Below are 17684 nucleotides of genomic sequence, written 5' to 3' on the forward strand. Positions count from 1 at the left end.
AAAAGTGAGAAAATGATGCAGGAACTGGTGAAAATGGATTCTTATGTGGTGCCCTCCCCGGGCATCCGGACAATGGATACCGCGGACTCCGCCCAGACACCCTCGGTGCCGTACACACTAATGTTTTCTGTGCGGGACTATAATAACCTATCTGCCGACGACATAGATGCTGGCAGTTACAACACGCCTTCTTCTTACGTCCCTAGTGACAGCGACACACCAATGTCCACCCCGGACACCCCCCTAACTCCACATCTCCGACGGCAGCGCCCCAACCACTTCCTGTTTCCTGGAGACTCTGGATTTAACCCTAACATTTATCCTATAAGTGACGAAAAAATATCTCTCAGAAATAACTGTTCGAGTAAAGCTAAAAAACGAACTTCAACTGCACCAAGCAAAGACATTCTAAAGCGCAGACGACTCGCGGCCAACGCGCGGGAAAGGCGCCGGATGGAGAGTCTGAACGTGGCCTTCGATCGTCTGCGAGCCGTGATTCCATCCGCAGGAGAGGACCAGAAACTTTCAAAGTACGAGACTTTGCAAATGGCGCAGAGTTATATTGGAGCTTTGCAAGAACTGCTTGATAAAGAATGAAGCGTGTTATATTCTATAGAATTCTTATTAATGTGTTCTGGCAGACTCAAAACGCTGTTGAAGGCCGCAGTCGTGTGTTCTTGAATGTACATCACCGTATAAGTGATAAGCGAGGAACGCTAAAGAGGAAGGAAGACGTTTTATATTTAAAACCAGGGGGGTTTAAAGCCCGAGCATTCTAGCAAATCTACTATACCTGCACGTCCAGAGAAGAGGAGATCTATTTCTCCTGGTATACATGTACACTCATTGTATGTGACGCGATCTCGCCATGCAATCGTCACTAATTTAACGGAAATAACACAATCCGGAACTGCTGTTTTTGACGAGTACTTATTGTTTGTATACATATTTTTTACGCATGTCCAGATTCTCTGTTTCTTACCGTGCTTTTTATGCAAATCGTACATTATGCCTTTATGCAATGTGTACTAATGTTATTGTTATAAGTCAACTACTAGTAGTGCCTTACTTTATACATTCCACTTTCGTGCAGCTTTTTTGTGGTATGTTGAGCAATGTATTATGAATATATTTTTGTACATTTCATCAAATTTTATATTTTTTACAAATTAAAAAATATATACACTAATGCTATTTACGTTTTGGATTGAATTTCTGAGACGCGTCGATACACTACGTACATGTAAGCTTACATGATCTTTACTGGAAACAGTTCTAGTAGGCTCTGTCGAGATGGTGGTGTTGGGAGCAGGAGACGCTGGCTCTGGTGTCACAGTACGCATGCTCTAATCCTGCAAGGACACCCAGTCACACACAGCATTCTGCAGAATATTCATTTAGAATAGTGCAGTAAATATTGAGTCAATCAACTGATGGAAAGACATTGATAAAGGGACCTTGATATACATGTAACTGGGATAGAGGTCTCGGGGGCGAGCGTGTACGACGCCTTGCCGTTCTGCCGACAAAAGGTCCCGGATACTGTAGACACCGGGGTAACTCTATCTAACACTTTCATAGAATCCGCAGTCTGCTAATTATCTTCCAAAGAAAAATTGTGTCAAAGGTCAACGCGGAAATATTATATAATATTCTAACACTGTTTCGGAGCATGCGCGATTGCACATTTCTGAAAGAATTGTCCCAGTTACGAGTGCAAAGGAAACGAATTTTCCGAGGTAGTCTCCAGGTTCCAGATTGTTTCTAACCACACACATGTACAGTATTTACAACTCATTTCAGACCTAATGGTGATAAAAGGGTTGTGTTGTGGTAGAGAGAAGCCGGTGTGTGTTAGTCTGTCTGCCTGTGGTCAAGTTGTCCTCGCACGCACTCACTCTATCAGTCATTGTAGGGTAACAGTTTGGCTTATTTTGTATCTAAAAATTATGCGAATAATTAAATATTTCCCCGAAAAGCAGTAGCCGTTCTGAGTAACAGGAGCAATCGAATTTTACTAAAAATGCATATGTTATGGGTTTATTTTAAACTGCTACATGATATTTTCCAGTTATGCAAATTAAAATACACCGTAGACCAATTGTATGATGCCACTTTTTTCAAAGGATATTTTTTAAAAAAGTGAAAAGATAGTTTTTGATTATGTTTTGCTACTATGACAATGAAATGAACCTTTCAAACAATATGTTTGTTTAAGTTTCGTAGAATTCTCTGTATAGAATTACACGTTTTAAAGCCTTTTTTTGGTATACCATTGAATTCTCCGAGAAAGTTTTGATGCCATTCAACGGTTACGTTTCACCATTCAACGAAGCGAAACAATAATAATAATAACAAACGCAACAGATTAAAATCTGAAATCAAGAGCTTAGTTTTAAATGCGGAAGACATTTAAGGTCAGACGACACGTTCCTCAATTATAGATAACTTTTTCCAGGAATTTGTTAATGGTTTACTACTACTTTGACAAGCTTTCTTGCAAAAAATTAGGGTACCTTACCAGGCATTTCTGCAAAATACTAGAGTATGCAATTTCCTTTATAATCTTCTTGAAAATACACTTGAATTGCTGATATAAAATAAATACATCTACAGCACAGCAAAATTCACTAAATTAGAACTATATCTCCGCCGGGGCGGGGCTTTGAACCCACGACCTCTAGAACCTAGACGCTTTTGGCAGAGAGCGGCCACGGTTCTAACCACTCAACCATGTACACATATAACCAAAATCAAGTAAATTTTGATCATTTTTAAAGTAATTATAAAATTAATATTTTTTATTAGAACTCTTTATTACGAGGAGATACAAAAAAGATTCTCGAGGAACGTGTCGTCTGACCTTAACTCACATTGACAATTTTAATAGAAACCATAAAATACTAGACGGGTTCGGTACGATTTAGAATAGAATAGATTAAAATCTTTTCCAAATTAGGGCTTTATGGGGCAAGACTTATAACAGAAATTATTACATATAAAACATAGAGAACAGTACATTTCAATGTTATTAACTCATTGTTTATTTTGTATGATAATTTAATAATAGGATGACTAGAAAAGAAGTCAGTTTTTCATTCATTCTTTATTTCTATCAGCTTTGCAGCTTATCAGAGTATACGATTACAACTAATGAACACAGTAAAGCACAGACGTGGGTGTTTTACACATGTATACATAGATAGGAAATTTGACAAGAGTAAAGGGGAAACAGCAAAAGTTAATTACAGATATTGGTTAATAATTTTAACTTAAAGTAGTCCGAGTATCGCACTACGTCATTATACAGATTTTACAATATTGGTTCCACTTTTACATAGCGTTTTAAATACCCGATATTGATTTTGCTCTACATCACTGTTGTAAACAATGGCAATAATAAACAATTAGAACGGTAATATATATATGCTATGACAGATAGAAATTATTAATGTTGAGAAACTCGATTTTGTTTAAGTAAAATGAAAAACAAAATTCTGATTAACCAGGATCTCAGGTATGCTTAATAAATCTTCTTTGTATTTACAGAAGCTAGCTGTTTCGAACGTAATCAATCGTCCATTAATTAATGTTTAAATGATATCCGACACTTTTGGGAGATCTAAGCAACAAACTAGCAAAATGTATTTTTCGTCAGGGTTTTCTTGATTTATAGCTTTTAGTGTGAAAAGTAATCCCTCAACATATGATTTTTTTTTTCCAAATCTTTTTTTCTAAGATGTCATTAAATAAGAATAAACACCATGAATTTAAGTTTGAGTCCATATAATAGTAAAAAAATAATGACCGAATTACCCGATACGCGCCTCGCATTTTTTGTATATTCTTAATTAATACATGTATCAAGTCCATAAAGCGCACTTACTTACAACAATTTGCGCAGAATTATTTATGAGATATGGATTAAATAAATGTTTATATTCTATTTTGTATGTCCAGTTCTAATTTCCCCAAAATGGGTAATTATTTTTAGGAAAAACGGACGTCTGACAAATTTCATCATTGTCAATAATTTTCGCAAGGGGGTACACCCGTCTGAGTAGCTGCAATAATGTAGCCCTCTACATTATTGCAGCTACCGTCTGAGAAGTGATAACAAACAAACTAGCATGTAAACATACAAACATGTATTTTCTTATGCATGTGTACTGCTAGAACGTATAACTATAATTTAAAGCTAAATTTTTAATGATTGAGCCCATTTAGTGCCGAGTATAGGACTACCTTGAGTAAATATATATGTAGAGGTTACACATATCTTTAAAATTCTCATTATTAAGCAATTGCAGCAGTTTAAGCATCGTAGGTTTCTCATAAGAATAATTTTCGATATATTTATTTGCGAAATTCAATATATTCTGGACACACTTAGATAAAAAAGAATTCAACTTTTAAAATAGTTTTTACATGAAATCAGTACTAGTTATTTTGTGTTCTGTATGTATTAGTGTACCTTCCAGTTTCGATGACTAGCTATAGACGACGGGAAGTCAATCTAAATTTCGATGTACAGTGTTGGAAATTTACAGGAACTGGTTTTCTTAGGTATCATTGAAGGTAAAACCTATCAACAACATGTAAATATCTATAAAGCTGACATTTCTGCGAATCTTTTATTTATCAAAAATATCTTTATGATTCAGGTCCGAGATTCGTTGATCTATGACTTTTGGACTTACGGAATCAATTTGTTGTTTATACCAAACTTCATTGAACCTAATTTCATCGTAAATTTTCTTTATTACACAACTCAAAGAATTACCTCGCTCAGTTTGTATGTCTATAACATGGTGACTGGATACAAATAAAAAAAAATTTAAAACAATGCTTCCGTTCCCGTTGGTCTTTCCTGATAAGTGATATCGTTCTTTCTGATAGAATTTGTTGTTTACTAGTATTTTTTGTTGTTGAAATGCATACTATAGAGAGGACAATCTCCTACTACTGCAAGTAATCACTATCCTCTACAAGTTATCACTATCCCCTACAAGTAATCAATATCCCCTACAAGTAATCACTATCTCCTACAAGTAATCACTATCCCACACAAGTAATCACTATCTCCTACAAGTAATCACTATCCCACACAAGTAATCACTACCCCCTACAAGTAATCACTATCCCCTACAAGTAATCACTATCTCCTACAAGTAATCACTATCCCCTACAAGTAATCACTATCCCCTACAAGTAAACACTATCCCCTACAAGTAATCACTATCCCCTACAAGTAATCACTACCCCCTGGATACCTTCCCTGCATGTTTAGCCTTTTTAACAACAGGTGAGAATATTAATGCATGTAAAAGAAAGGAGCGCCAGAGATTGAATACAATATTAAGAGACTCTGTTATGATCGCTGGGTGCTGTTAGAATTCCAATGCAGATACATCTACCTTTCAACATTTCTCCTAAATCTCTAAAATTAAAATTCAGTGCCTATTTTACATATTCATTAATTTTGCGATTTGAAAGTAACATCAGAATGAATTTCAGAATCGAATTTCGACCGAATATAAAATTCAAACTACAGCTAATCATGTTTTGAGGATGTGGATTTGAATTGAGATGGAATTCGATGTAGTTTAACCCCCGGAAAATGAACGAGTGTTGTAAAATAAATAAATAATGCATATTTTATATCTGCCTATCTCCCAGTGTTAAGTAGATCGATTCAACTCGGATAACTTTCAAAATGGTCTCCTGAATAATTAAGGAATCTGTTTTAAATTCTGAGACTGCAAATAACACACAAAGTGGGGAACTATTTTTGTAAACCACACAAAGGGAGCTTCCATTGGATTGGTGGATTTCGTCCAGGTAAATTATTAATGTGAGGCTCTGAAACTCTACTGTACGCTTGTTAAACGTTTATTGATTTTGACAGGCATTATGTTTTATCATTAGATGTTTGACACTCCACAAAATGAATTTTAGGTCAGAGATCAGATTATTTGTGTTAATACTCTCCACAACTCGACGAACTTTTTTTTGTCAAGAAACGTCAGGCAGAAAATGGCTTCAATAATTCATAATAGTTTCATATTATAATGTTCTTTCTAAGCTCGTAGTGTATAAATATTAATTACAAAATGGACGCGACCAGATAACGATTGTTATTTTAATTAGTAAAGGACGGATCTCTAGCTATCTTGTCATTAAACTGATCAATGTGGCATATTAAAGTGGGTCCCTTCTCGAGTGACGTCATCATTTATTAGGTACGGGGGTCCGAGAGATGGCCATCTGATAAAGTATTCCTCGCTGACGTCAAAATGGCGGCGGTTTGTGTAAATTTTGAAACCACTCAATAAAAACTTCTCTCCTGATTTTGATATTGTTCATCTTGGTACCCATATATTTAGTGAGACTAATAACCCTTCATTTTAACATTAACTTCTTGTATACGGTTTGGAATTGCGGCATACACAACTGACGAACATAATTTACCGATAGCTAAATTTTGCTGGAAATGTTTAACGTGCCAGAGTGAAGTTTATTAAACAGAATGGAAATAGGAAATGCATGTTCTGAATGTTATAGAGAGAAACAAAAACCCGGGTTAAACGCCAATTCTGAAGCCAGTCAAGTAAAGGAGATATAGATATTACATTCTTAATTGAAAAAATAAGCAAGTTAACCATTAATTTGTACAGATATTTCAAGATATGTCTAAGTTTCTAATAACTTTGATTTTTTTTAATTCGACATTCTTTCCGGAAAAAAGTTTTTCTACGTTACCCTATCTCAAAAAATTGTTTTAACGAGGGTCTGATTCGGTTGAAGAATGTATTGATAACCTGCAATTCAAAATTGATTTGGCTAAATACGTGTGGTGAAAAGGGGGTGGGGGTTACCTGTATACACATTGTAGAGGTTCTGGTCAGAAATATAACCAGTTTAACAAGTGTTTGTCGGGGCTGTTTATCATTTTTATGATTCTAAAAAACAAAAAAAAACCCAAAAGTTGATTTTAGGCTGAATAGGACCCACCTTACAAATAACATATTCATATTTATTGATATGTCATTCATACACCAGAATATTCTCTCTTTTTACAATGTAAGTTTTAAAATAACTCCAAAAATCCTTGTTTTTAAAAAAGTCGATATTTACACAACAAGCACGACTGTCAGTCGTTGCATGATGATATCATAATGCAATAGTTGGCGCCTGGAGACCGATGGTTTTATTTACCGTGAGACAAGAATACCCGGGGTACAGTGTAAAATCGCTGTATCGTATACACTTGTCTTGTCTTATAAACAAAGCGAGCGTGTGTATATGTTACCGTCAAACCCTCCCTGTCTCTCTGTCGATGCGCGGACCGCCGTGTTAGGTTTCTAACAAGGCACTGTCCTATTGTCTTAGCCCCCTGACAGACCCCATACGATCCGGCGCACGAGTGATGGACGCAGCTTGCGTGTGGAGCGCATCATCAGTCTGAGGAAACCGGATTCTGGAGACTGACAAGTGTAGGCTGATGGTGATAGGCCGAGGTCAGGGGTCAGATATGTGGGGTGAGGAATATACCCGGCACACGCCGACCACCAGCTTAAGGCACGGCCGACACAATCCATTACAACCGGCCTCGGATTAGCGACCCGTCACGTGATACCCAGATATGATGTCCTACGATGTCTTAGGTGACATACTGATAAAACAACATCTACTATACATGAAGGTCGGGAAACAATCTGCCCCCACCCCAATTCCTTGTCCTTTCCCTCTTGTAATATCTCATCCTCTTGAATGGCATGAAGAGGACGGGACGGTTTACTGGTTCGTCTTATCGACAGGGATTTTCAAAAAGCTTGAGATACATTGTATAAATATGGATTAAAGTGACATCAATAAAATTCAAATTAAATTTCACTGATTAACCATAATTTACCATAAACAGCACTTTGAAATGTCTATTTAATGTAAAAACTCATGACTTGCAGTTCAAAAGTTGACGCTTTAACCGATTACGCCATACTGTTACAGGTTTATTTCAAGATCGTGTGAGAACAAATGTATACAATTAATGCAGATGAGGATAATGGGATGAGGAAACCTTTGGATATTAATGGGGATGCAAGTATACATACCCTATTCAAAATATAAGCACAAATTTAAATTAAGATTCAGTAACTTTGTAATATTTGATCTTAAAATGTATTTTTAAAAATTGTCAGAAAGGCCCAAATTGTAAAAACTTTTCAAAAGTTTCAACCTGGTGACTGGACGACCAGTAGCTCACACTGTTTATATTGATGAACATTCAAATATTCATCAAGCACATCGAATATCACAACCACAGTCTACATTTCAATACTTCACAATAAACTTTCAAGTTGAAGAATAGACAAAAGTAAAATAGACAATTAGTACATGTATATTAGACAATAGTATTCATTCTGTGTGTGTGTGGGTTTTTTTCCTTTTTTTTTTTTTACAAAAGCGGATTTTTCTGAAAGACCTATGTATTAAAATATTTGTCTGTTGTTTTCTGCTACACATACATGTATATTATAATGATAATTATAATACATGCAATGTCTGATCTAGTACTGCTGCTTATTGTGCTAGACTGATTTCAATCAAACTGCGACAAAGTTAATCTATAAGATTAAAATTAGATATTTTCATCTTAAAAATGTTCACAATATTGAGGTGTCATTTAACTCCTTCAGGTTAGTAACACACATCGAACATGTGAATTCACGTATTTTCAAATTTTATACCTTTCTAAACCCATATGAGAATTCCAAACTGTAATGTACGTAAATGATTTTTCTTTGTACAAAGATGATAATTAAGATCATGATCAGATCAGATGCAGTATACTACTTTTTAAAATGAAGGTGATAAGGTTTTCTTGATATCTGACGCCTTCCGCTATCGGTCTGGCGATCCGAGAGATAATGACCAAGTTCTCACCCTCGTCTTCTGGACAGGGTTCTGTGAATGTCTGGCAGGAGACAATGGTCCATCGTGAGGCCATCTTACACCATTGATAATGGACTACAAATCTATTACCCCGTGACAGAGAGCGCTCTCAGTCCCGCCAGTCAATGGCCGAATATCGGCGCTCTCAACTTCACCTCATTCAGCAGAACCTATCAGACCCAGCCGTAACCCCTACAAGACATACAAATGTACATGTCCAGTGTGTTCTGGGTCGCTCACAGCGAGATCGGTGTGATTAAAAACTCAATTCAGGAATTCGGACCATACTCTAAAGCAGTTGCGGAAAATAAAATCCTTTAAATATTCTTCGTTTTATCATGTTATACGGATGCATGTAATAATTTGGAAAATTACTTGAAATTTTCTATTTGTTACACTAATTATCCATCCATGTAAACTGTTGGCCTGTAATATATATAGCACATGGTATTGAGAGAGAGAGAGAGAGAGAGAGAGAGAGAGCTATTTTTTATTTGGAATGTGAACATACATATGTATGTTTGAAAAAATTCTGAACATCAAAGATCCCCAGATAAATAGAGGAATTTGGACATTAGGATATTTGGATGTAAGATGATCCTAATATATCATAGAAAGTAATACTCTTATTGGTGTTAATATCGCGGGGAAATGTGGGAGTTACATCTCGTAACAACACGATCCCCGTCAGATACCGTAAAATCGCAGGTGTACTACAACCGGAGAAGCACGCGCTCAGGTGTAACTAAGACGGTGAAAACTGAGGCCAACGATTGCGGGCAGTCATTGGAGATATACCTATAACTACGATATACCTAACCACCAAATACATTGTACGAGTGAGTCAAATCAAGAGGCCTCACGCCAGGTTTTCACTGTTTTAATCATTGCATGAAATCATTAGTAAGACTCTCGACATTCCTGACTGATTTAGCAAAATCAATGGTGAAAAGGTTCGGACAATTCGATCCGCGATCAAGAGGCTCGGTGCGCTCCCACTCACGTCGGTTTTAAGCCTCACTCATTCTGATCACGCCAAAACATCATTCACACACATTCTTGAACCAGTAATGCCAGACGTATTCATTGGCCAACAATGCGTATTTATTAATTGTGGTTTTTTTTTCGCTAAAACTTTCCAATAATTTCCTCTAAATTTGTTAGAAGGTGTAGACGAGATCTCATATTTATAAAGGAGTGCAATAATAATTTTCCTGCATTGAAAAAGACCTTCCACTGCGTTAGCAAACAGAATGGCGGCATATCATTGGTCAATACAAACGAGATCTGCATTTGCATTGGTTGCGGTCTGTGTTTCACACAATGGGAGACCTTACACATTTGTGTACAGCTATTCAATTGCACGGTGTCCCATGCCACCTGAACTTCTGGGTTGTCACTGGAAATAAAAAATAAAGATTGAAGACACGGATCAGCGCTGTATATTATCATTTATGTTATTGCGTAAATTATTGTAAACATCATCATTATCGCTTATAATTATCCCAACAGTTGTCATTCAAAAATCAGTCTATTGAAATAGAAGAGATTATTAATTTTCAAATGTGGACACAGATAAATAGATGACAGCAGCCATTACATTCATTATAGCATACATCATGTTATACAACTAATAATGAGGATTCTATAAATGACTTAAAGGGTCATGATCAAGATTTTGGTCAAAATTTATTTTCCCGTTTTTAGTGTTTACAATGCTTAAGTAAGACATTTCTAGTGGTCATCCAAAATTTGAGTGTCAGTCGTCCAGCTATAAGCGAGATATAGAGCTCACAATATTTTGTTATGTAAACAAAACTCAGATCATATTTTTGTTTACATCAGTTCAATATACCAGGGTTTATTATATCCTGACGTATATTCAAGAAACCAGATGATTTGTTTTTTGATATTGTACCTCATTACCTATCTATAGAATACTTATGACTGTGCATGTTCTGTGTTTATTTGTTTTCTATAGTTTTCAATGACAGTTGTGTAATATTGACATTTATTTGCGAGAACCATGGCACGTGCTTGGCATAAACATATCAAAGAATTGTGAGCTCTGTATCTTGATTGTAACTCTAAAACTAACATTTAATTTGACTGTTCATTAGAAATGCATTAAAAAGAGAAAAAAAAACTTTGATCAAAATTGTGGCCATGCCCCTTTAACATGTTAATGTTAAATGTATATGAACATGTACATCAGGACATATGAAAATAATTCATATGATATAATTCCCATCAAAATTTATGTAGGGACAACAAGATGGCTCACTTATATACCGGTAATCAAACAATATTAACTTATAAAAAAAGGAAAGAGTTGCATGATTGAAAGGAAATCAGACAGTACATCATTTGTAAAAAGTGCTGCATCACATGTAACATTTACACAGACAGTACATCATTTGTAACATTTACACAGACAGTACATCAGCTGTAACATTTACACAGATAGTACATCATCTCTAACATTTACACAAACACTACATCGTCTGTAACATTTACACAGACACTGCATCATCTGTAACATTTACACAGACACTGCATCATCTGTAACATTTACACAGACACTACATCATCTGTAACATTTACACAGACACTACATCAGCTGTAACATTTACACAGATACTACATCATCTGTAACATTTACACAGACACTACATCATCTGTAACATTTACACAGACACTACATCATCTGTAACATTTACACAGATACTACATCATCTGTAACATTTACACAGACACTACATCATCTGTAACATTTACACAGATACTACATCATCTGTAACATTTACACAGACACTACATCATCTGTAACATTTACACAGACACTACATCGTCTGTAACATTTACACAGACACTACATCATCTGTAACATTTACACAGATAGTACATCATCTCTAACATTTACACAAACACTACATCGTCTGTAACATTTACACAGACACTGCATCATCTGTAACATTTACACAGACACTGCATCATCTGTAACATTTACACAGACACTACATCATCTGTAACATTTATACAGACACTACATCAGCTGTAACATTTACACAGATACTACATCGTCTGTAACATTTACACAGACACTGCATCATCTGTAACATTTACACAGACACTGCATCATCTGTAACATTTACACAGATAGTACATCATCTCTAACATTTACACAAACACTACATCGTCTGTAACATTTACACAGACACTGCATCATCTGTAACATTTACACAGACACTGCATCATCTGTAACATTTACACAGACACTACATCATCTGTAACATTTACACAGACACTACATCAGCTGTAACATTTACACAGATACTACATCATCTGTAACATTTACACAGACACTACATCATTTGTAACATTTACACAGACACTACATCATCTGTAACATTTACACAGACACTACATCAGCTGTAACATTTACACAGATACTACATCATCTGTAACATTTACACAGACACTGCATCATCTGTAACATTTACACAGACACTGCATCATCTGTAACATTTACACAGACACTACATCATCTGTAACATTTACACAAACACTACATCATCTGTAACATTTAAACAGATACTACATCGTCTGTAACATTTACACAGACACTGCATCATCTGTAACATTTACACAGACACTACATCATCTGTAACATTTACACAGATACTACATCAGCTGTAACATTTACACAGACACTACATCATCTGTAACATTTACACAGACACTACATCGTCTGTAACATTTACACAGATACTACATCAGCTGTAACATTTACACAGACACTACATCAGCTGTAACATTTACACAGATACTACATCAGCTGTAACATTTACACAGACACTACATCATCTGTAACATTTACACAGACACTACATCGTCTGTAACATTTACACAGATACTACATCAGCTGTAACATTTACACAGACACTACATCAGCTGTAACATTTACACAAACACTACATCGTCTGTAACATTTACACAGACACTGCATCATCTGTAACATTTACACAGACACTGCATCATCTGTAACATTTACACAGACACTACATCATCTGTAACATTTACACAGACACTACATCAGCTGTAACATTTACACAGATACTACATCATCTGTAACATTTACACAGACACTACATCATCTGTAACATTTACACAGACACTACATCATCTGTAACATTTACACAGATACAACATCATCTGTAACATTTACACAGACACTACATCATCTGTAACATTTACACAGATACTACATCATCTGTAACATTTACACAGACACTACATCATCTGTAACATTTACACAGACACTACATCGTCTGTAACATTTACACAGACACTACATCATCTGTAACATTTACACAGATAGTACATCATCTCTAACATTTACACAAACACTACATCGTCTGTAACATTTACACAGACACTGCATCATCTGTAACATTTACACAGACACTGCATCATCTGTAACATTTACACAGACACTACATCATCTGTAACATTTATACAGACACTACATCAGCTGTAACATTTACACAGATACTACATCGTCTGTAACATTTACACAGACACTGCATCATCTGTAACATTTACACAGACACTGCATCATCTGTAACATTTACACAGATAGTACATCATCTCTAACATTTACACAAACACTACATCGTCTGTAACATTTACACAGACACTGCATCATCTGTAACATTTACACAGACACTGCATCATCTGTAACATTTACACAGACACTACATCATCTGTAACATTTACACAGACACTACATCAGCTGTAACATTTACACAGATACTACATCATCTGTAACATTTACACAGACACTACATCATTTGTAACATTTACACAGACACTACATCATCTGTAACATTTACACAGACACTACATCAGCTGTAACATTTACACAGATACTACATCATCTGTAACATTTACACAGACACTGCATCATCTGTAACATTTACACAGACACTGCATCATCTGTAACATTTACACAGACACTACATCATCTGTAACATTTACACAAACACTACATCATCTGTAACATTTAAACAGATACTACATCGTCTGTAACATTTACACAGACACTGCATCATCTGTAACATTTACACAGACACTACATCATCTGTAACATTTACACAGATACTACATCAGCTGTAACATTTACACAGACACTACATCATCTGTAACATTTACACAGACACTACATCGTCTGTAACATTTACACAGATACTACATCAGCTGTAACATTTACACAGACACTACATCAGCTGTAACATTTACACAGATACTACATCAGCTGTAACATTTACACAGACACTACATCATCTGTAACATTTACACAGACACTACATCGTCTGTAACATTTACACAGATACTACATCAGCTGTAACATTTACACAGACACTACATCAGCTGTAACATTTACACAGATACTACATCAGCTGTAACATTTACACAGACACTACATCATCTGTAACATTTACACAGACACTACATCGTCTGTAACATTTACACAGATACTACATCAGCTGTAACATTTACACAGACACTACATCATCTGTAACATTTACACAGACACTACATCGTCTGTAACATTTACACAGATACTACATCAGCTGTAACATTTACACAGACACTACATTATCTGTAACATTTACACAGACACTACATCATCTGTATCATTTAAACAGATACTACATCGTCTGTAACATTTACACAGACACTGCATCATCTGTAACATTTACACAGACACTACATCATCTGTAACATTTACACAGACACTACATCGTCTGTAACATTTACACAGATACTACATCAGCTGTAACATTTACACAGACACTACATCATTTGTAACATTTACACAGACACTACATCAGCTGTAACATTTACACAGATACTACATCAGCTGTAACATTTACACAGACACTACATCAGCTGTAACATTTACACAGACACTACATCGTCTGTAACATTTACACAGATACTACATCAGCTGTAACATTTACACAGACACTACATTATCTGTAACATTTACACAGACACTACATCATCTGTATCATTTAAACAGATACTACATCGTCTGTAACATTTACACAGACACTGCATCATCTGTAACATTTACACAGACACTACATCGTCTGTAACATTTACACAGACACTACATCAGCTGTAACATTTACACAGACACTACATCAGCTGTAACATTTACACAGACACTACATCATCTGTAACATTTACACAGACAGTACATCATCTGTAACATTTACACAGATACTACATCAGCTGTAACATTTACACAGACAGTACATCAGCTGTAACATTTACACAGATACTACATCAGCAGTAACATTTACACAGACACTACATCATCTGTAACATTTACACTGACACTACATCATCTGTAACATTTACACAGACACTGCATCATCTGTAACATTTACACAGACAGTACATCATCTGTAACATTTACACAGACAGTACATCATCTGTAACATTTACACAGATACTACATCATCTGTAACATTTACACAGACAGTACATCATCTGTCACATTTACACAGACAGTACATCATCTGTAACATTTACACAGACAGTACATCATCTGTCACATTTACACAGACACTACATCATCTGTAACATTTACACAGACAGTACATCATCTGTCACATTAACAAATATGTAACATTATCGTTAATATTTACACACGCATATACTGTATCATCTGTAACATTTACAAAGGGACAAATGTAATATTATCTGTAACATTTACACAGATGTAACATCATTTTTAACATTTACACAGAAACTGCACCATCTCTAACATTTACACAGACCTTATATGATCTGGAACATTTTAAAAGATGGTTCTGAATTGGTATTCATATACCTATTCCTAAATATCATGATATGGTAACATATTATGTACATACTTTTGAATAATTAATTACCGTAACATAGTTGTAACTTTAGACGTTGTCATTTGTACGACCTTACCTAGAGTGTTATGATAGTTCGTTTTTGATTTTGTTCAAAATTCAATTTGTTAGGTGTTTTGTTACACATATAAAGGAATTGTTGAACTTTCCAAGCCTTACAATACATGTCATCATGTTGTAACAATGACAACAGAAATATAATTGCTACAGACCTTGATCTTGCATTAGTACCACGGTAACTGTGGCTTGTCGAATCTTTTCGTGAAAGTCTGAGAACTAAATGATCCTCATCATACATGTACTTATAAGTTATTTAATTAATTCATTTACCATATACTGGCGTTATTTTATTGAATCTCATCACCTTTATCAAAGATAAACAGAGATCATATTCGATTTCGAATAATAAACATCTTTATATTACATAGAATATGACTTGTTTTGAAGATTGTATAAATATGATACAAGGCATTAATGAAGTGAAGTTACTAGTATAAGATTGTCATTAGCAAAACGGAAACCAGGACACATAAAAGCAAAAAGAAAAAAAATTCTTTAAACCTATTTTACATGATCATGTTGATATTTTTCCATCTCTAGTAATACGCCAAAAGCAAAAAAGAATTAAACCCCCCCCCCCCCAAAAAAAAAAAACCAAAAACAAAAACAAAACATCAACAAACAAACAAAAAGGTACGTATATGTAAATATAACGAGCACTTGCTGTGTACATGTATGTATATGCAAATGGTCCGCGTGTTTGTACATCAGAGCTGACCCCTGTGAGCCCGGAGTCGGAGATTTACCGATCATGAACAGTGATGTAGACAGATTGATATTATAGTCGGCTCCTAACATTGCGGTAACGTTTGATGTTTATAACAGAACGAGGTACTTAATCGTCTGCTAAGTACTGCTAAATTACGCGCCACCGGCGTGGACAGATGATATCGTATCTAGTGACTGATTGGTCATTTGTACGCCTGTGTAATGCCTTTTATATCACACCAAAAGCACTAAATTGGACCCACTCAACCAAACGGAGACGCAGGGATTTTTGTCATTCTTCACAAATGGATTTCAGGATAAATTTAAAGATGAAATTATTATTCGGCCATCATTTGAAAATAAACATTCCTAGGTTCGATGGCTAAGTTGAGCAGTGGGTTTCCTAAATGAATAGTTCTCAATTAACGTAGAAATGGAGTTTTGTTGTAAAGTAGACGAAACCGGTTTAAACATCAACAAAATACTAACCGCAAACCCCTCTCTCTATCTCTCGTAGGTACGGATCTAAATAGAAAAGATTAGATTCTTCAGTGTTAGCAATGTTTTCAAACAACACGCGCTATTTGGCGGTATCTTTTGTGCAAGCATGCAGGGACTGTCGTTTACACGTTAACACCGGAAGTCCCCATCACGCAAACGTCCGAGTGTTGATATCTGTACACGAACGTCACGTTATCTTGTCATCGGTTGTCCGCTGGTCTCGCGAGATTTAATTTCTCCCGTGTAAGGTGATACGATGTTCGTGTTCCGGACGTCTCTCCCTGGAATGTCATACTTAGTACCTACGGGTGTTAACTAAGTCAACAGAGGTGTTTTAGCTAGCACTCTTAGCATTGACATACAAATCAATTCTCCACTTTTGCTTTTATTTTGATATTTTCAATTATCTCGTTAAGTCCAGAAATTTAAACGAGCGCGTATTTTTGTTGGTAGCGTTAATGGGAGGTTGATTTATGTCCGCCTGGGGTCGCCACGGTCTGGTCT

General features: G+C 35.7%; 1 protein-coding gene across 1 annotated transcript; it reads left to right on the top strand.

The window, feature by feature from the left end:
• The first annotated feature begins 12 nt into the window (after window positions 1-12).
• On the top strand, window positions 13-1194 carry LOC128167372 (protein lin-32-like). Its single transcript, XM_052833063.1, has one exon. The coding sequence runs from the start codon at window positions 13-15 to the stop codon at window positions 595-597; it is 585 nt and encodes a 194-aa protein (XP_052689023.1). The 3' UTR covers window positions 598-1194.
• The last annotated feature ends 16490 nt before the right edge of the window (window positions 1195-17684 follow it).

This window comes from Crassostrea angulata, chromosome 10, assembly GCF_025612915.1.
Source record: "Crassostrea angulata isolate pt1a10 chromosome 10, ASM2561291v2, whole genome shotgun sequence".
Taxonomy (NCBI): Eukaryota; Metazoa; Mollusca; class Bivalvia; order Ostreida; family Ostreidae; genus Magallana; species Magallana angulata.

Coding starts and splice junctions, on each gene's coding strand:
- LOC128167372 (XM_052833063.1), top strand. CDS start 13: ATGATGCAGGAACTGGTGAAAATGGATTCTTATGTGGTGCCCTCCCCG.